Source organism: Anabrus simplex, chromosome 2 (assembly GCF_040414725.1).
Source record: "Anabrus simplex isolate iqAnaSimp1 chromosome 2, ASM4041472v1, whole genome shotgun sequence".
NCBI classification, from domain to species: Eukaryota; Metazoa; Arthropoda; class Insecta; order Orthoptera; family Tettigoniidae; genus Anabrus; species Anabrus simplex.
In genome coordinates this window covers 1,175,867,748-1,175,890,139 of record NC_090266.1, presented here as the reverse complement: position 1 = coordinate 1,175,890,139, position 22,392 = coordinate 1,175,867,748, and the positions used below count along the sequence as shown (strand labels likewise).

Here is a 22,392-nt window from a genome sequence, read left to right as displayed (position 1 = left end):
CTTCATTAATGAATTGGTTACCGGATAAATACTACGGTTAATGAACGTGAATTTAGCGTATTTTGGTTTGACGGGTTTCGATGGAGTTAAATTTGTAGCTAGTTTCAGTTTGGTTTTATTAATGATTTTACCAATCATACTCGTGTTAAATCCATTGAATTTAGCTATTTCCTTAATGAATAATAATTCTTTCTGTAAATTAATAGAGGACATAGGGATCTTTAATGATATATTAAACTGTGATAAGTGGCTTTTTTATGTGAGTTGGGATGTAAAGAATCATTTTTTATGGTTGTTGGAGAAAAGGTGAGTTTTCTGTATATTTGGAAGTCAAATTTGTTCAATGCTCGTGTGATTTTGATGTCTAAGAAGTTCAAAGAGTTATTGATCTCATCTTCTTTAGTGAATTTAATATTATTATCCAAGTTGTTGAGAAATGATAGTATGTTATTGCTGTTGTTGATTTGTTTATCAATGATAGCTATGGTATCGTCAACATAGCGATGCCAAAGACAGAGTCCATTGATGTTATTAATAATCTTACTATGCTCGAGATTATCTAAGTATATATCGGCTAGTATTCCAGATAACGGGTCTCCCATCGCTAGACCTTCTTGTTTGTAAATTTTCTTATTGAAGGTAAAATAGTTGTTGTCTAAAACGAAATTAAGTAATTTTAACCATTCATCAATTTTGATTTTACTCAATGTGCTATGTTCTTTCGACATCACCAACATGTATACTAATATTCCTATCAACAATGCTATTAACATCATAAAAAACAATCTGTTAAAAAATAGCACATTGAGTAAAATCGGAACTGATGAATGGTTAAAATTACTTAATTTCGTTTTAGACAACTATTTTACCTTCAATAAGAAAATTTACAAACAAGAAGGTCTAGCGATGGGAGACCCGTTATCTGGAATACTAGCCGATATATACTTAGATAATCTCGAACATAGTGAGATTATTAATAACATCAACGGACTCTGTCTTTGGCATCGCTATGTTGACGATACCATAGCTATCATTGATAAACAAATCAACAACAGCAATAACATACTATCATTTCTCAACAACTTGGATAATAATATTGAATTCACTAAAGAAGATGAGATCAATAACTCTTTGAACTTCTTAGACATCAAAATCACATGAGCATTGAACAAATTTGACTTCTAAATATACAGAAAACCCACCTTTTCTCCAACAACCATAAAAAATGATTCTTTACATCCCAACTCACATAAAAAAGCCACTTATCACAGTTTAATATATAGAGCATTAAAGATCCCTGTGTCCTCTATTAATTTAAAGAAAGAATTATTATTCATTAAGGAAATAGCTAAATTCAATGGATTTAACACGAGTATGATTGATAAAATCATTAATAAAACCAAACTGAAACTAGCTACAAATTTAACTCCATCGAAACCAGTCAAACCAAAATACGCTAAATTCACGTTCACTAACCATAGTATTTATCCGATAACCAATTCATTAATGAAGCACGAAATAAAAATAGCCTACACAACAAAAAACACTAATCGTAATTTATTCTTTAATCACAACTCTATTAACATCACAGACAATAGTTACTCTGGATCAGGAATATACAGATTGAAATGCTCTACTTGTAATTTTTCTTATGTTGGCCAAACTGGCCGCAGCTTCTCCACCAGATACGCCGAGCATTACAATGCCCAAAGACACAACAAATTCTCCGCAATGGCCAACCACATGAGGGACACAGGGCATAAATTCACCACAATAGAACAAGACCTCCATATCTTAAAAATAGTCGATAAAAGTAAACTCATGACAGAATATGAAAACTTATTTATTTTCCTCGACCAACATTTTAATAAAGATAAGAACCTAAATGACACTATTAATAAAAAAAGCCCCTTGTATGAACAGATCCTTATTTTATTACCAGAATCAACTTCCCTCACCAACATATTCTTAAAAATCTTCAACCTCACATCAATTAGCGTTCCCACCTCCTCTACAGCTAATATACCCCCCTCCCTTCCCCCCACTGCTAGTACCTCTAATTCAAATACAACCAATAAACCCATAGCCACATCCACCATAACATCGCTCCCTCCAATGGCCTTACACCGATACGACACGCGCAGTAATACACTCTCTTCCTTCCCTCCCACCAATAGCAGCCCCCCTCCAAATACTACAAACAAGCCAATAGTTACGTCAACGCAAACAGATCCCCCTCCAACACAAACCTTCAGCTATAACACACGTAGCAAGCAGTCTACTGTTGCAAATACTTCTAACTCATAACGTTGCAAGCTATCTTTGTCACCGTCAAATGGTAAGTGCACACGATTCTACTTCAATATTTTCATATATCTTTTCACACAATTAACTCTACGTTTCTTACTTCCTTTTACAGATTCCACTATTATATACCATTTCAACTAGGATATCTACAAACTCATAACTTATAACATTTGAACATTACTTCAAAATTTGAGATGGTCCATAGAGATCCTATTTGAAAGTGTTCAACTTCTATTCTACAACTTCATATCCTCGACATGTTCTACAACTTCACCATATGCCCCCGACTTTAGTCTTTTATCTTCAAGATTATGATTAACTTCGGATCTCTCGACCAACCTTTGACTTTTATTCTCTCTTCTTTACTTTGATTATATACGATCTTTCGCCATCGTCTAATTATAACCGCCAGACTATCAACTTTATTTTTATGCAATCTTACTACTTGTTGTATAACAATCTGTTGTTTTTATCCATTGCACTTATTTCGGCAACCTTCTAATGTTAATTTTGTTAATACTTCCACTATTATCTCATCACATTGTATCTTTAAACCATCATTGTTATTTTTAATGTTATTTTACTTCAAATCTCCTAAGATTTTAAAATTCATTTCATTATTACATGTTATTTAGACCCTTATTTTTAATTTAAGGTTAAGACTATGGCTGATGATGCCTTCAGGGAAGGCGAAATGTGTACCCCTATTAGTTAACAAATTTATGTAAATCATCCAAGACTAGACTTTGTATTGATTAGGACCAAAAATGATATTTATCACATGTAAATGAGTTAGGTATGCCGACACCTTACGAGTCGCTAAGGAGGCTACTCCGTCTTCGAGTAATTTTCGGCCTCAACCTCGCCGAACCGTCGCCACCCGCAAATGTTATGCTTGTGGATCAGCAGATCATCTCAGCTCAACTTTACCAAGAGTACAATTTTAATGCAAGGGCAGAACTCCCCTAATACATGGAGCACTTGCTCAGTCAATTTCAATATCAAGCCTCCCAGAGGCATTCCTTAATCTTACAAAAACCTTCAAAAATAGCTAACAGGCTCTCAGTTTTCCAAGCCTATTCAAGGCAGCACTAAATTACAAATCCTGGCCTCTGAAGGCACAACTTACAATAGGACAAATTATAATACAGGGGTATTAACTACCCAACCTACGGGGCCTTCATGTAAACGGGAAAAACGGTTAACTATATGGTCCAAACACAAAATGAATGGAGGCGAAAGCTTGCACTCCTTCAAATGAACTCTTAAACCCTAAAGGGCACTAGGCTAATGACATAGGGTCTATTCCCAAACTATGGAGGTGACTCGTTTAAGAATAAATTAAGACATTACCAAAAGGAAGAAAACCAGTTACAAAACGTAGTAACCTCAAACCAATATGAAGGGGAGCTCGAGAGGGTACATCACTCTCTATCCGCGATTTACAGTTAAAGATTTTATGAAGTATTTACATGAGCCGAAAGAAGATTTATATTTTAGAGAAGTTGGTTACATAGTTAAAGTTTCGAACCTTTCCCTCGGGTTAAAATGCAGAACTAGCAAGAGATAAAGATGTTAAGTGGCCATACCTTGCCGGTGTACAGCTGCCTGATGAAAGAGGCGCCTCCCGCCTCCTGCCTGACACACACACTAAGTTAAATGACGATCAACTGGCCAAGAGACGAGAAAATCCGCAGTTTATAAACCGTTGGGGAAAGTTCGAGACCTTTCACGAATAAACCAGCCCCACCCTCTTAATTTTATTGGTCAATTCAAAAGTTACACTCAAAGTCGAAGAAGAAATACGGGATTGGTTGGAAATTAATTACCAAAATTAGGGATTGGCTGGATTCAAAACTGGTGGAAGGAAAAGATAAATATTGCCAACCCAAAAATAAATGAACATCAATTAGAAAAAAACGTATGAATGCAAAACCTTCACTTCGCACCAGGGTGCATGATCATAGTTCTTGTAGTGACATCTGTTGAAGAAAGTCCGAACTTCTTGATGAAGGGCTAACAAAACAAGCAGAAATTCACACAGTACTGGAAACATCACAATAACAAAATTACGTCAAATTACTGTAGTGGCATCTTCTGAGTAAAGGTTTAAGTAGGTCTAGTTTCAAGTTCACTGTTTCTCCTGTAGAGGAGCTTTTTTTTTTTTTTTTTTTTTTTTTTTGGTACAAGATTTAAATGCGCGGCGTAGGGATGTAACTCCCGGTACAGACCACATAATCGAAACCAAGCGCGGATATTCAAAATCCGTACAATAACGTTCATCCGTACAACCATAAAACACACTCAAAATCCGTACATTTTACGGAAAAACCGGAATACTTAGCAGGTATGACGTATGTTTCGGCGTAACTGATCACCACGAGTTCGTATGATGCAGTATTATTCGAATACTGTGAACTGACGAACATTTTGAGATCACAGAATGTCCCGTACCTGAAACACTCGTAAAACTAGTGCAGTGGGATTTCCTGCCGGCTAATAACAGCACGTAGCCCTGTATTTGGACTGCCAGCTTTAGCAATAGGAAGCCTGCTACTTGAGAGTTGTCATCTTTATTTCAAAAAGCATCCGGAGCTGCCTGATGGACGTCCGAAGTTGTGGGTGCGTCAAATACGTGGAACATTTCTTTTTCTCCTCTTTGGGCCCAAAAATATTGGTATACGTAAATTATGCAAGGGCGTTAATTTCGCGAGAAAATACGGCAAAGCAAAGCAAAGTCACCTCCGTACAGGCCATGAAGGCCCTTGGAGGAGTGAAAGGTAAAGGCTTCCACCATTGTTAACCTCGGCACGTGATGGGGTAGAGTGGTTAGCTCTACGCCCGGCCGCCTTTGCCCCCACGAATTAACCTGGTACTCATTTTTGGTGTAGGCTGAGTGAACCTCAGGGCCATGTGCACCTCCGGAAGTGGAAATCTCGTTTCTTAAATTTTTACGACTTCCTGACGAGGATTTGGACCCACGTCCTTCCGGGCGAACCGAGCACGCCTTTACTGCCGAGGCCAGGCAGCCCCTGAGAAAATACGGTAGTTTCCTTTATCAGACGGTAACATGAATGGAAATTTATAGGTGTATCTGAACATTTCTAGATAATGTTTGTTATATTTTTTGGCCATAATGAAAAAAGAAAATACCAGAAACTGTCACCCCTTAATAACATTCAACTCATTAAAATTATGCACTTAAATGAGCGAAACTACCGGTACCAGATACAAAACAATTCAATATGTCCCATACATAATTAGCATACGACTTTGACAGAGGAGGAAAGCATAGAAATGCAAGAAAAAATATGTGGCCTACAATTCCGACGAAACTACGCACAGAAACGATGTTAACAGCGCGCGAACAACACAGTAATAAACTCATTCTTTCGTCCTGACTAACCCATTAAGGACCAGCATTGAAAAAACATATGTTTTTGGAATATTATTGTATGTTTCTCTTGAAATTAGATCAGAAAGACCAGAAAATGTGGGATCAAAATTATTTACAAATAGTTTAGGTTCAGCATAATGTTGCGTTTACTCAACTTTTGGCCTAGTAGGCATCTTCATTTAGCGAGAGTGAAATTGTTGGAAACAGTTTGAATGAAGACGAATATTGCATTTTTGATGATTGATTGATTGATGTTTGTTGTTTAAAAGGGCCTAACATCGATGTCATCGGCCCCTAATGGTACGAAATGAGACGAAATGAAATGACAACTTAAAATTCCAAAATCCTCCACTGACCAGAATTCAAAGTGTGAGGACGAAGAATGAATGGATGGAGATGAATTTTAAATGATCAGTGGATCCAATCCACAGAGCCTCACATGCACAGAAGCTGGCACAAAACAATCGTATTACCGACCAAGGGACTGCTTCTATAGTACGATGCTTAATCGATTGCGCGTATAGTCGAAACAGGTCCAAAATCCAGGTCATCAGCCCCTCATAATGGTATTTATCGCTAGGAAAGTAGAACGATGCTATGTGTAATGTTGCGCTACTAATCGAAAGTAGCGGAGACTCGCGGTATTCCACACATTATGGTACTATTCACAGGTAGAGTAATGCGCACATGTAACACAGACCTATGGTTTTTCGCACATTGCGGCGCTATTTGCAGGCAACGCAAACCTATGGCGTTCCTCACATAAGTGGACTAACCACAGGGACCCATACTATCCTGTGGAATTCCTCACATAGTGGGAACTGAGCATAGGTAAGGCAGAACCATGGTGTTGCTAATCCCATAATTTAGTATTAAAAACTTCATTTTTTGTCCGTATTGACTCAAGATTTTACAATGCTTAGTAAAGCTAAAGGTTCCACCTATTCAATACGTTATCGTAATGGTCTATTTAGAACATCACATATTTATTTAACTTATCATAAAATACATCTTTGGTACCGGTTTCGGCAATCCACTATGCCATCATCAGCCATTGAGTTTTTTATATAGCAAGGAACATTCAAAAATTTAAAAATATGCAATAGCAAGTCCTATTCTTACATGAAAAACATTAAAAATATATCTAAATAGCATAGGCCCATTGTACTATACAAATTAACATGTCTTTTTTGAAAAATACATTATTATTTAGTGCATCTAAAATTATTTTATATATAATTGGCAAAGTCTATGGTTTGGTATACCTTATGTACAATAGAATAATGTAAAATTGATAAAAGAATCTACTTTTTGCCATTTAACCAGTTTTTAAAACAACAAGTCCTATTTTACATGGAAAATATTAAAACTTGGCTAGTTAGTATTAACCCTTTTTTATGTTATACAAGTAACATGTTTTGTTAAAAAATAAAGTATCTTTTTGTGCGTTTAGAATTGTTTTTTAGGTGCTTAAAAAGACTATGGTTTGATATAGTTGATACACAGGAAATTTGATGTTTCTATAAAAACCTCTGTCATTTTTAACACAGTTTCTTAGTTCCTCATAATATGCGACTTATACTGTTTTAGATAATAAATACAGGTTCTTCTTCCTTAAAACTTATTGCAACAACAGTCTGTTTGACTATGTAAGTCCTGATGTGTTTTTTCTTGTTTGAGTATTGCTTCTAGTATTTTCCAATGTAAATAACTGTGTGGCTGAGGCCGAAACTATGGTTAAGATCTTGAATATTATTTTATGTGCCAGATGGAAATGGGCCGTAAATAGTGTTAATCTCGAACCAGTACGGACCTAAAAAAGGAAATAGTGAAATGAGTATGAGTTATTGAGAACGATACGCGGTACTATAGAAAAGAATTGAAGATATGAAACTCACCTCAGGTTGAATGTAACATATCTTCATATCTTCAATTCTTTTCTATAGTACCGCGTATCGTTCTCAATAACTCATACTCATTTCACTATTTCCTTTTTTAGGTCCGTACTGGTTCGAGATTAACACTATTTACGGCCCATTTCCATCTGGCACATAAAATAATATTCAAGATCTTAACCATAGTTTCGGCCTCAGCCACACAGTTATTTACATTGGAAAATACTAGAAGCAATACTCAAACAAGAAAAAACACATCAGGACTTACATAGTCAAACAGACTGTTGTTGCAATAAGTTTTAAGGAAGAAGAACCTGTATTTATTATCTAAAACAGTATAAGTCGCATATTATGAGGAACTAAGAAACTGTGTTAAAAATGACAGAGGTTTTTATAGAAACATCAAATTTCCTGTGTATCAACTATATCAAACCATAGTCTTTTTAAGCACCTAAAAAACAATTCTAAACGCACAAAAAGATACTTTATTTTTTAACAAAACATGTTACTTGTATAACATAAAAAAGGGTTAATACTAACTAGCCAAGTTTTAATATTTTCCATGTAAAATAGGACTTGTTGTTTTAAAAACTGGTTAAATGGCAAAAAGTAGATTCTTTTATCAATTTTACATTATTCTATTGTACATAAGGTATACCAAACCATAGACTTTGCCAATTATATATAAAATAATTTTAGATGCACTAAATAATAATGTATTTTTCAAAAAAGACATGTTAATTTGTATAGTACAATGGGCCTATGCTATTTAGATATATTTTTAATGTTTTTCATGTAAGAATAGGACTTGCTATTGCATATTTTTAAATTTTTGAATGTTCCTTGCTATATAAAAAACTCAATGGCTGATGATGGCATAGTGGATTGCCGAAACCGGTACCAAAGATGTATTTTATGATAAGTTAAATAAATATGTGATGTTCTAAATAGACCATTACGATAACGTATTGAATAGGTGGAACCTTTAGCTTTACTAAGCATTGTAATAATCCCATAATGTCGCTCATATAGGGGTACGAATCACAGGTACTGCAGAACCCCCATCCTAATTCACACACTGTCGCTACTAAACACAAACCTATTTCATACCTAACATAGTGGTACTACGCGCAAGTAAATGCAACCCATGGTGTTCCCTGAGTGATGGTACTAATTACAAGTAGTTTCATGGTTCTAATTGGATCATCTGGATCATCCCTTGGTCGCCCCTTTTAGTTGCCTCTTATGACAGGCAGGGGATACCATGGGTAAATTCTTCGTCTGCCTCCCCCACCCATAGGGGCTGTGTGTTTGGTCCATGAGAGGTATTTTATTTCCCTCAAGTCCGCCGGCAAGCCGGTTAGGACCCCCTATCCGCCACCTGGGACGCGCCAAGTGGGAGTATCACCTCTCCCCCTGCTACGCCTGCATAGCAGGTTCGTGGTATTGCATTTTTGACACTTGTAAATTGTTGTGAGGGGCTGCCAGGCCGAGGCGGTAAAGGCGTGCTCGGTTCGCCCGGAAGGACGTGGGTTCGAATCCCAGTCAGGAAGTCGTAAAATTTAAGAAACAAGATTTCCACTTCCGGAGGTGCATATGGCCCTAAGGTTCACTCAGCCTACACCAAAAATGAGTACCAGGTTAATTCTTGGGGGCAAAGGCGGCCGGGCGTATAGCTAACCACTCTACCCCATCATGTGCCGAGGTTAACAATGGTGGAAGCCTTTACCTTCCACTCCTCCAAGGGCCTTCATGGCCTGTATGGAGGTGACTTTGCTTTGCTTTTGTAAATTGTTGTGCTCTTACACAGTCAGCATCTTCTTCTAGCTTTGTTTTCTTCTTGGATTATGAAATGTCCTATTTGATCACAACGCTCTTCCATGGGTAAAGATGCCTTTGACGGTCATCCATAATTAGAATTGTGCCTCCCATCTATGCCAGTTTCTCTATTGCCTTCCCCGTCATCACCATATACATCATCATCTTTAGAGTCATCACCTTCAGATTTCATCAGGGCCAGAGCTATTATGATCTAAATTGCAGCTGAGAGATTTTTTCGTCGTTTAGTAGTCTATGTATTTTCCAAGAATTTACGATGACACTGTCAACTAAATAAATAGAGGCCACCACCACTTTTTAACCCTAACTCGAATCCTGTAATTGGCAATAAAATTGTCGAGCAGATGATTGTATCTTGATTGATAAATTTCATTTTTTATTCCGTATTGATAGTCACCATAAGTCATAAATGAAAGAGATGTTCCACCTAATCAATACTATTTTATTGTCACATGTAGGACCGGTTTCGACCTTTCAAAAGGTCATCTTCAGCTACACTAGAATAGCATTTACATATTATGTCTCATATTGAGAGCTAATGACATACTCTAGAATTCAACGATTTTAAAATGGTTATACCCATGTTGAGAATTCAATATTATACAATTACAAAAATTAATTGCTCTTATTACACTCAATGTACATATGTGAGAAACTAATATGAGTTTGTCTTTAATGTGATGAGTATGTCAGAGTATTTTTAAACATAGGCATTTGCCTAGTCAGTTTAATTGATCTCCAATCTTTTGAATATTTAGTCCTGTATGAAATGAACTTAATTGAACAATTGTGAAATAATCAGTATTATAGTCGTTTTAACAATAATTTACACTAAATGCAGAGATATACATGTTGATAGTTCAATAAAACAAATGACTAGCCAAAATAAAACATTAGTAAATATATTTTAACGTGCTTGACTGCACTGTTGATTGTCTAATGCGGCAGGTAATATTGGTTCTTGCGTTGTACAGTTCGGGTTATATTAGAATAATAAGAAGTTAGCACATAAACACTTAAACACATTAAAACAATAAAAGTCTCAATAAAAATTAGTGGACATGGTTTAACTTAATTGCACTGTTGACTATCTCAAGTGGCATATAATAGTAGTTCTTGCATTGTTGCAGTGCGTATTATGTTAGAATTATGTGAAATAGCTCATAAGCAAAACTCTTAAACACATTAAAACATTAAAATCACTGTAATGTGCGTTGGATGTAAACTTCAGTTGACAGTCCAAATTAATAAGAGACAGACACTTTCTTATGTTGTTGCAAGTTTTAAGCTTAAATTATTGTAATCATTGCCAATATGTATTGAATATTACTCAACCACTTTCCAATCTAGTATTTGTAACTTTTGGATAATCTATTTGTTTGACGTTGATTAATGTTCTAGAAATTGTTCACTTTTTGAATCCAAGGTCGTTAATGGTGGCTCTTTCCTTTCTTATGATGATGAATATTGCTGTGGGGTGGTTGAGATGTTTGCTGTTTGGCTGTCTGTCACGTATTGTATTGTATTGTATTGTATTGTAAAATCGGAAGACGAGTTAAAAACTGGAAAGTTTCCAGGTAAATTGGAAGGGTTGGCAGGTATGTGACCATGTGCTAGTGGCAACAGGCAAATCGGCAACACTTCAATACGATAGTCAAGCTAGTTATAGATGGCACCACTATACAATAAATATTGCCAACAACAATCAAATGAAAATAGTTCATATTTATTTTGTGGCTCGCTTAAACCTTATAATATTTTAAATGACCATATTTTTGTAAGCACTATACGGAATTAAATAAGAATTCATACGAATAAAATGCATAACTGTATCTGACATAAAAAATAGTAAATTGGTCATTCTGACTGATGGGTGATGTTCTTCATTTCATTTTTGTAGTGGTGTCAACTTGAATTACAACTGTCAAGTGCAAACTTTTGCCAGCCCAGCTATAAGGTAAACTTATTCTGCAAGCAACACTGTTCTAAATAACATCCATACAGAAACTACACTGCCAAAATAGACATACGAACACTAGAGTGATGACAGTGACTTTGTTTAACAGTCTTACATATTAATAATAATATTATTTTGCTTCATGTCCCACTTTTACGGTTTTCGGAGATACGTGCTGGAATTTTGTCCCGCGGGAGTTCGTTTGCATGCCAGTAAATCTACCGACATGAGGCTGTCGTATTTGAGCCCCTTCAAATACCACCGGACTGAGCCAGGATCAAACCTGCCAAGTTAGGGTCAGAAGGCAAGCACCTCAACTCTCTGAGCCACTCAGCCCGGCAGTCTTTCATATTAACATTACATTGCTACATTCAGTTGCCAATAACTGTTACTGTGGCTGCACGTGGTATTGCACTATTTTGCACAACTTTAAAATAAAGACCCTCCATTTACCAGCTTCTATGACACACATACAGTACTGTTGTCCCCTATCTCTCTTAAAGGAATAAGATTGCAGCTTTATCAAACTAACAGGTGTTCCACCTTATCACAAACATTACATAATAATAATAATAATAATAATAATAATAATAATAATAATAATAATAATAATAATAATAATAATAAAGTAATAACACAATAAATAAATAATCTGGGATTTGAGATAAGTTTAAGCCATGCACTACTTATTCCTATCAAATGAAGAAACACACAAAGTTAATTTAAAATGTATAGCAAAAACTGCATTACACTAAGAACACAGCTCACTACTGGAATACAAAAAGACTGATGGGGACTGGTGAAGAAAGGGATCACACATATTATATAGGCCTATATAAAAACCAAACCAGAAAGCCATGCTACATTTAAAGGGGCTGTGAACCCAAATGTACAAGAGGTGAAGCCATTCATAACAGGGCCCGTGCTAGAATTTATAACAAACATCACGCAAATGAGAATCTGGTAGATGACACAAACAAGCTGTGATATTAACAAATGTCTTGCCTGTAGCATGGCACATTTTATGTCGATGAGGTAATAAACGGTCTACACGGTATCGTGTAATGCAAGTCGGAAGAGATCATGTTGGACGTAAAAACTTGTTCCTATTGGCTTCAGCACAAAGGTCTGGATATATGCATGAGGTGGATCTTCATCCGTCTGGAAGAGGGATCTTACCATCATGGATTTAAATATCATTTTGAATGTTTAACTTAATATAATAATGTACAGAATTCATAGTACTAATCATCTTTCATAATTTATAAAACTATATAATGAATAATACCTACTTGCAGTCGACCTAGAACGTTGATCAGTACGCCACCATCAAACATGGGCTGGGAATCAACAGCAGTAATAATTCTGTTGATCTTCTGGAAGGTTAAACTCTGAAAATGTACATGGTTACAATAAATATAATTGAATAAATCACTGAATTAAGAATAAACAGTAAGGTATTAGTGACTACTTTAAGTCATTTCTAAATACACGCAACTATTCAACATTATATAATTACTGGTCTATGCTTTCTACAACATAGCATCTAAACTGTGAAAGGAATTGAAATGCTACATAAGGGATAGCAATAAAAGCATTATTCTTTGAATCATACACTGAAAGTTGAATAGGCACACTACCATAACACAGAAAACCAAGTGAAAGGAATAGGAAACTATTAGCAAAACAACAAACTAATGGATACTGAGAAGAATAATGCATAATGTTCCAGTAAAACTCCTGCAGTTAACGATATTAAACAACTGTCCGTATTATCACGAGAAGCATGATTAATGAACTGGTGAGCACAACAACTTGATGTGCAATTTCATGGGCAAAAATACTATCCAGTAGAAACTAAAAATTAAGTGGCAGATTTCTATGATTTCTAATTTTTTCACCTCGCTATTACTGGTATGATAGGCTTCTCAGCATTCTAATGAAGACAAAAGTGGTTTTTAACATTATAAAATATATTTATGATAACATCCCAAAATAAAATCACATTTGGGCCACTTTAAAATGAGTTTTGCACTGACCAGGGTGAATTGAGTTTAAGTGATTGTTTAAAGGATATTTTTGAAATGCCTATATTTTCCTTGAAATCCTTGTGAAACTTTTAACCATTAGCAGTCATATTTAAATAGAGAATGTTTGCTCAGCAGGTCATATTTAAAAAGTTCAAGTTTTACAGGTTTCACATAAATACATAAAGTAATTTTTAAATACAGGGATGCATCTTTATATACAAGGCTTATTTTGCTACTGATTATGAATTTCTAATTTCCTTCGCACCTACATCTTTAGTCCTTAATCCTGTAATCACCTCCTGTGTGGTACAGTACGAAACATACGCCTGGATACAGACCAGGTTTCTTTCCACTCGTTGCACAAAAGTACAGTTTCCCGTCGACCACCTTTGATTTTCCTACTTGAACACACTGCGGAGTCCCTTGTGTTGCTTATCTCATTGGAATAAATAAAATGTGGTTTCCCATTCAGCCTTTCACACGTGTCACGTGACGACTTCGCCTCTCGGATCCTCGCACAGAACTTCTCTCTGCCGATAATTTTTCCAATAATTTTCACTTAATTTCTTCAGAAATATTCAAGGAAAATGTATTATCACTGTCAGAATTCTCAAGTGCATCAATAATGTCTGAATCGCACAAAAATATAAGTTTACCTTTGTTATCTATATTACTGGTTACACACCATAATGCTCAATTAGTATGCAGAACATGAACAGAAACACTTGGTTCTACAATTCAATAGTAGTGTTTTGATATATATAAGAGATATTTTATGAACTCCTTCAAGAATTTAACAGCCATATTACCCAAAGAAACGTATAATTGGGGAGGCCTAAGATTCACCGCCATCTAGCACCATTCTTGACCGTCACACACAGTCGCTTCCTTCCCTCTTCCTTGTCTATCCTTTCCAATCTTCCCATCCCCCCAGCAAGGCCCTTTTTAGCATAGCAGGTAAGGCTACCTGGGCAAGATACTGGTCTTCCTGCCCAGTTGTATGACCCGACTCAAAGTCTCGTGCTCCAGGACACTGCCCTTGAGGCAGTAGAGGTGGGATCCCTCTCCGAGTCCGAGGGAGAAACCCCACCCTCAGAGGGCTCCATCACAGCTGTTATATATTACCAACAATAAGGAACCAAGATATTCAATGTCACAAATAAAAATTCATGTAAGCAAACAATAACTTCACAATTCAGTGCAGTTTTATTGTTAAAGTAAAATGAAGTTTTGTTTAGATACCAGTTCTCAATAAATAATAAAACTACAAAGATTGTGCACAGATTTTACTCACAAATAGCTAGTTATTTCCTTAAAATGATGTCCTTTAGTTAATCTCCTTTCCAGCCCAAACCTCGTTACATCTATTTATATCTCCATGACAGTGTGAAGATGGTCATTATTGTTTTAAGGGAAAATATAACTGGGCACCCATCAACTCTTAACACTGATCATAGGAAAAAATGAAGAGGTCCAAGACTTCGACAAATGAAGGTATCGGCCAAAGAAAGACAAGGGCCATAAAGGGTGACAAAATGAAAGACTCCCTAGCATTCACAGACCTAATACCACTGGGGTCAGAACAGAACAAGAGTTGACCAAGAGAGGTTGGATAGGACTGATGAAAGTGAGTAGCCTGGCACAACAAAGTGGAAGCAATGCCAGGACTCAACTAAGGGCCCTCTGGTCGCCAACCCACGCTCCCAAGTTGAAAACCCCCTGGGACCCCTTTTAGCTGCCTCTTTCAAGCAGGGGATACCATGGAAACATAATACAGATCCCCCCCCACTTTCAGAGGGCTCCATTACAGCAGTTATATATTACAAACAATAACCCTATACAGTACTTCAATGTACCTTAACTGTAATATAAAGATTGCTGCTATTGGCTCCTTAGCTTAATGGTCAGCGTCAAGACCTCCGTTCCAGAGGGTCCTAAGTTTGATTCCTGGCCGGCTCGCTTTTTAACTGCATCTAGTTAATTTAACTCTGGGACTAGCTGTCTGCGCATGTCCCAAAGCACCCCTTTATACACTACACTACCAATCACCACAGAAGTTATAACTAAAGACATAATTTCTAGGTAAATAGCTAGCTATTTCTCTTTGTACAGTTTTATTTTTTATTGAGAACTGCTAAACGAATCTCCATTTTACTTTAATAATAAAATCATGCTGAATAGTAAACTTATCGTTTGCTGCCATGAATTTTTTTTTTTTTTTAGTGACAGTTAATAATATGTATTCTTTATTTACAGAGAGTTTTCCAAGGTTTCTGATTAAAGACACATAACTAACAACAGTTCTGAATAAAATTATGATAATCAGGATCCTCTCAGAAGACGGGAAGGAAGGTAGGCCTCCCTCAAACAATGTACAGAATACAGCAGGTGTAAAAGAGGGATGGGAAGGAAAGGAGAGAACAGTAGAAGACAGGTGGTCTCTAATGTTTTAAGGGGAAGGAGACTGCCGGCTAAGGGCTCTATTCAGGATCAGAATTCAGGACAGGTGTCTGTGAGAAATCCGTACGAATCACTGCAGGTAGAACGGAGGGAAGATGAGGAACAGGGAACTGTTACTGAGAAGTGAGGAGGTAAGAGGAACGGAAAAGGTAGGAAAGGGAAATGTGGAGTAGAGGATAGGAAAAGACAGGTGAAACAAGGTCATGAGAGGGAGAAAGGGAGGAGGAAGTAGCTTCTGCAGCTGTCAGGAAAGATAGGGCTAACCAGGAGGGGAGGGGATCAAATGAGGTGGGTAGGGTTAAGGCTCTGGTCATGGAGGATTCCATTGTTAGTTAGACATGTGGGAAAAGTCTGTGGAGGAAAGAAAACCAGAGGCCTGTTCCATGAACGAACTTTGCAACTTTTCAGTTCAGATTTTATTCCACCATCACTTTTCAGATTTAGCTTGAAAAGTGAAAAGTTAGGAATCTTTTCACTTTTCAAGCCTCTTATGTTCCTCCATTGGTACAGAAATGCAAAGTGCAAAGAAACGAAGTGAAAAGTTTTCATAAATCTTGCAAAGAGACGATTCCCTTTTCATCTGTTAATTAACAATTATGTACACCATTGTCGCAGCCACCAAATTAGGTGGGTGAGGAAAACTGCACTGTCGTCAGATATGGGAACGGCGAAGCGACAGATGGTCGAGAGTCGCTTACCCTTGAGCGCGGATTGGCAACGCTGATCGTGCAGTGCTGTCTATAGAGCACAGCAACCTTAAATTGCAGTACAGCAGTAATGGGCTAATTCTGTCTTTTTCCTTCTCCCATGTTTTGCGGGTACCGCTGTCCCACTCTAATGCAGCGGGTTTGCCAAATATCCGCAAATGAGAATGTTATTGGTTAAAATGGGTGAATATTGTGTTATGTACAGAATTTCAAGGCACATTTGAAGCCGTTAACAAAAAAAAAAAAAAAAAAATGTAAAAAAATAATTTAGTGTGAAAATAGTAATATAATGGAAAGTTTTGCCAAATGCAAAATCTTCATTGCATAGAACTTATGTCATAACTCTTATTTTATATTCTTTATTTTCCTAATTTTTTCACTGCTGGTAAAGAAACATTTCAGCTCGATGTGTATTTTGTTTGTGTGGTTCGTGAGTTCGTGCTCGTGAGTGGGGATCTAATTTCGAAGAAAAAGTGCAGAAGGATCATGGCGTGGTTAAAGCAAAGCAAACGGTCTTTGGCTATGGAAGTTATTTTTAAATCATACCTCAAGTCCTTATCTCGTTATCTCTTAATTTATGTCAGGGAAAACGTCTCGTTTGTTTACGTTTCACGAGTGACTCGGCTGGCTGAGCTTTTAAATATACCGACAACCGTGTGCAGTGGTGTTCATTTAATCAGTATTATAAGATTGATTAATTAAAGATCAGTGATATATATATATATATATATATATATATATATATATATGAGGTGCCTAGTATCAAACATGGACAAAAGCCATTTTGTTAATTTTTCAGTAGAGCCACATTTTCATTTCTCTATGTTAAACCCCCGTTATATGTGTAAATTTTTGTGTGTGTCATATTTCCAGCCCTATGAACAAGAAAATCATGGTCGACACTTAGGAATTTCAGTCTAAGTCAATGTAAAACATGTTCAAATATGACTGTGTCCATTTCTGAAACCGAGATTGGCTTTTGTCCATTTTTGATACAAACATCCATGTAATTGTCCACTTTTGAAACGAACTATCCCAATATTTGGAAAAAAGTTGCAGTATGACACGGAAGTAAATGTCCATTTTAAAAGAAATATAATTAAAATATGAAAGAAATAAGGCTATTCTTATACAGGTACTTTGTTGACATTTTTAACATTCATTTCAGTTCTTGCTTCATTGTATTTCTGGGCAAATAACCTCTGGTTCACCACAAGGGTCTTCAAAACAATCACATTCATAAATAATCATTTACAGCTTGTTCATTTTCACTACAAATGTTCTTATTGATGACTTCGATATACCACTTAAGACAGGCATTAATTTCCAATCTTTACCGAAGTGCTTTCCTAGTAATATGTCAACATCTTTAAGTTTCTGTGGGTTTACATTCATGCCAATATCAGAAGTAAAGGATTCATTAACATTAGACTTACCTGTCATGCTTTCGTGATCTTACGCTTAATACCTGTTTCCAAATAGTAGCCTACCTCACCTTTAACTACAACATTGCCTCCTTTCATGCTCCTGAGTATAATTCTTTTACACTGTGAAATCTTGAAATGAAGTTGACTAGCAGATTTCAGATAAATCTGTGCTTGCTCTTTCCAATTCAGTGGTTCCAAGGTTTGTCCAATCACTTTCACTGTGCCGTACATTTTGAAACACCTCAAGATATTCATCAGGAGTTACTATGGTCGTCATCTTATTAAGGTCTTTCTCAATGAGTCCAAAAATCCTATCTGGAGGCAAATATGAGTGTGCAGTAACTGTAAATACCAGTTTTAATTTGTCAACAGAGGATGGTGCATACGTAAGTCACTTTGCACACATCGCCAACATATTACTGTTCTTATTTTGGCCGGCGCAGCCATCAGCAATCAACTTGACTGAAGTGAAGACTTGTAAATCATTAGATCGTAACTCATTGACAACCGCTGATGCTATTTCGTTTGTTGATTTCTTTCCCTCGTTCTCCAGCCACGTATAAACATACACATTATCAGGGCGCAGTTTGCTTTGAGATGTGCCTATTACAACAGACAGATTGTAACAGTAGAGTTGCCTGGAATAATAAGCCGATTGATCACTTAATTTTGGCAAAACGAGGTTCTTTTGGCAATCATAGGACATTAAAAAACAGTCCTCCTCTTCTTTCCTCAAGATGTTGATAAAAATTCTCTGGTAGCCATGACAGTTTGATGTCACTTGTAAGCAATATGATTGGCTGAAACATTCATGTCCGTTTTTGATACAAACTACATCTGGAGGTGTCCGATTATGAAAGAAACTGCATATTTCTATGTTAAAAATTACGTACAAATATTCGTTTACGAGAGACACGGACCACTAATTCAGAAAGAGCATTAAAAATGCTATAAGGATCAATCCTTAACTCAATTTTGATATAGGTGGCGCATGTCCATGTTTGATATTAGGCACCTCATATATATATTTAATGGTGTGTGGCCTCCGAAGAGGCCGAGTGCAGGTCTTTCGAGTTGACACCGCATTGGCGACCTGCGCGTCTATAAGAATGGGGCCCTACCTGTGATGAATTCTAATGCTGAAGACGGCACTCAAACCCATACCCATACTGTGTAATTTATTTTAATGGACAATTTTCATATCGTTGTTGTTTGAGTCATCAGTCCATAGACTGGCTTGATGCAGATCTCCATGCCACCCTATCCTGTGCTAACCTTTTCATTTCTACGTAACTATTGCATCCTACATCTGCTCCAATCTGCTTGTCATATTCATACCTTGGTCTACCCCTACCGTTCTTACCACCTACACTTCCTTCAAAAACAAACTGAACAAGTCCTGGATGTCTTAAGATGTGTCCTATCATTCTGTCTCTTCTCGTCAAATTTAGCCAAATCGATCTCCTCTCACCAATTCGATTCAGTATCTCTTCATTCGTGATTCGATCTATCCATCTCACCTTCAGCATTCTTCTGTAACACCACATTTCAAAAGCTTCTACTCTCTTTCTTTCTGAGCCAGTTATCGTCCATGTTTCACTTCCATACAATGCTACGCTCCACACGAAAGTCTTCAAAAACATCTTTCTAATTCCGATATCAATGTTTGAAGTGAGCAAATTTATTTTCTTAAGAAAGCTCTTCCTTGCTTGTGCTAGTCTGCATTTTATGTCCTTCTTACTTCTGCCATCGTTAGTTATTTTACTACCCAAGTAACAATATTCATCTACTTCCTTTAAGACTTCATTTCCTAATCTAATATTTCCTACATCACCTGCCTTCATTCGACTGCACTCCATTACTTTTGTTTTGGACTTATTTATTTTCATCTTGTACTCCTTACCCAAGACTTCATCCATACCATTCAGCAACTTCAAGATCTTCTGCAGTCTCAGATAAAGTAACAATATCATCGGCAAATCTCAAGGTTTTGATTTCCTTTCCTTGGACTGTGATTCCCTTTCCAAATTTCTCTTTGATTTCCTTTACTGCCTGTTCTATGTAAACATTGCAAAAGGAGAGGAGACAAACTGCAGCCTTGCCTCACACCTTTCTGGATTGCTGCTTCTTTTTCAAAGCCCTCGATTCTGATCACTGCAGACTGATTTTTATACAGATTGTAGATAATTCTTTGTTCTCGGTATCTGATCCCTATCATCTTCAGAATCATAAATAGCTTAGTCCAATCAACATTATCGAATGCCTTTTCTAGATCTACGAATGCCATGTACGTGGGCTTGTCCTTCTTGATTCGATCCTCTAAGATCAGACGTAAAGTGAGGATTGCTTCACGTGTTCCTACGTTTCTTCTGAAGCCAAATTGATCTTCTCCCAACTCAGCTTCAACTTGTTTTTCCATTCTTCTGTAAATAATACGTGTTAAAATTTTGCAGGCATGAGATACTAAACTAATGGTGCGGTAGTTTTCACACCTGTCAGCACCGGCTTTCTTGGGAATAGGTATAACAACATTCTGCTGAAAATCGGATGGGACTTCTCCTGTCTCATACATCTTACACACTAAATGGAATAACCTTGCCATGCTGGTTTCTCCTAAGGCAGTCAGAAATTCAGAGGGAATGTCATCAATTCCAGGTGCCTTGTTCCTATTTAGGTCACTCACAGCTCTGTCAAACTCTGACCTCAAAATTGGGTCTCCCATTTCATCAGCATCAACAACCTCTTCATGTTCCAGAACCAAATTATCTACATCTTTACCTTGATACAACTGTTGGATATGCTCCTGCCATCTTTCTGCTTTGTCTTCTTTCCCTAGAAGTGGCTTTCCATCTGAGCTCTTCATATTCATACACCTAGATTTCCTTTCTCCAAAGGTTTCCTTGATTTTCCTGTATGCAGCATCTACCTTTCCCAGGACCATACAGCCTTCGACATCCTTGCACTTCTCCTTCAGCCATTCTTCCATAGCTACCTTGCACTTTCTATCTACTTGATTCTTTAATCGCCTATATTCTTTTCTGCCCTCTTCATTTCTAGCATTCTTGTATTTTCATCGTTCATCAATCAGGTCTAGCATCTCCTGAGTTATCCACTGATTCTTAGTTGATCTTTTCTTCCTTCCTAACATTTCTTCAGCATCCCTACTGACTTCATTTTTCATTACTCTCCACTCCTCCTCTATAGTGTTTCCTTCAGCCTTTTCATTTAGTCCTTGTGCAACATGTTCCTTGAAACAATCCCTCACACTCTTTTCTTTCAACTTGTCTAGATCCCATCCTTTTGCATTCTTTCCTTTCTTCAATTTCTTCAACTTCAGGTGGCATTTCATGACCAACAAGTTGTGGTCAGAGTCCACGTCTGCTAATGTAATACGAACTATAAAAACAACGCAAGAACATACAGTGCATCCAAGCACATTTTACCATGTCTGCTAATGCTTCATTGTGATTATGTAATTTATTATTTTAATGGACAATCAACACATAATTTCATATTAGCTAACGTAATTACTGTTAATACAAACCCAATATTAACCACCTTATAAGTGACAATTAAGCTTATCTCACACATGACTAAGCATTTATATGTTAATGGTACTCCTTTTAACTGACAAGGCAAACACCTATTGTAACTATCACAAAAAACTAGTCTAACATACTCATTATGCATAAAGATTAAGATAGAAGACGAACTCATTCAATTATTCTTGTCAATAATTGGACATACGTATATATTGTGTCATATTTTATTATGTATTAAGAGCATTTTAATTTGTTTATATAATTTTTAGCTAAGCTGTAATATTAGAAATTCTTAGCAAAGCATAAGCATAACCACCATGATGATGTCAAATTCAGAATCTGTTATAAAGTTCTTAAATAGTGAGGCATAATACAAAGATGCAAATAATATAAGATTCTAATATAGCTGAAGATGACTTGGTAAGAGGTCGTAACCAGTCCTATTATACATGTTATAATAAATAAGTATTGATCAGGTGGAACTTTTTTCTTTCTTTTATGACATTTGGTGGTACTAATCACAAGTAGTTTCATGCTTCTAATAGAATCATCCCTTGGTTGCCCTTTTTAGTTGCCTCTTACGACAGGTAGGGGATACAGTGGGTGTATTCTTCGTCTGCAAGAGGTATTTTACTACCCTCAAGTCCGCCGGCAAGCGATTAGAACCCTCCCTATCTGCCACCTGGGACATGCCACGCGAGAGTATCACCTCTCTCCCTGCTACGCCAGCATAGTACGTTCGTGGGTAAGCTTCATAAACACTATCGTACGTGTAATTGAATTGTTAGCTGAGAAAGATCATATCAAAATGTGCAATGATATCAATGTCAC

At 36.7% G+C, this 22,392-nt stretch overlaps 1 protein-coding gene across 4 annotated transcripts in view; it reads right to left on the bottom strand.

Moving 5' to 3' along the window:
- Positions 1–22,392, bottom strand: part of LOC136864774 (probable nuclear transport factor 2) — a 94,069-nt gene that overhangs the window by 32,387 nt on the left and 39,290 nt on the right. For 3 of the 4 annotated variants that reach the window (XM_067142148.2, XM_067142145.2, XM_067142147.2), the window contains one exon: positions 12,688–12,786. In XM_067142148.2, coding sequence (XP_066998249.1) covers positions 12,688–12,786 — 99 coding nt within the window. Of the gene's footprint in view, positions 1–12,400; positions 12,557–12,687; positions 12,787–22,392 lie in introns of all 4 variants that reach the window. The other variant, XM_067142146.2, reaches the window with a different exon arrangement.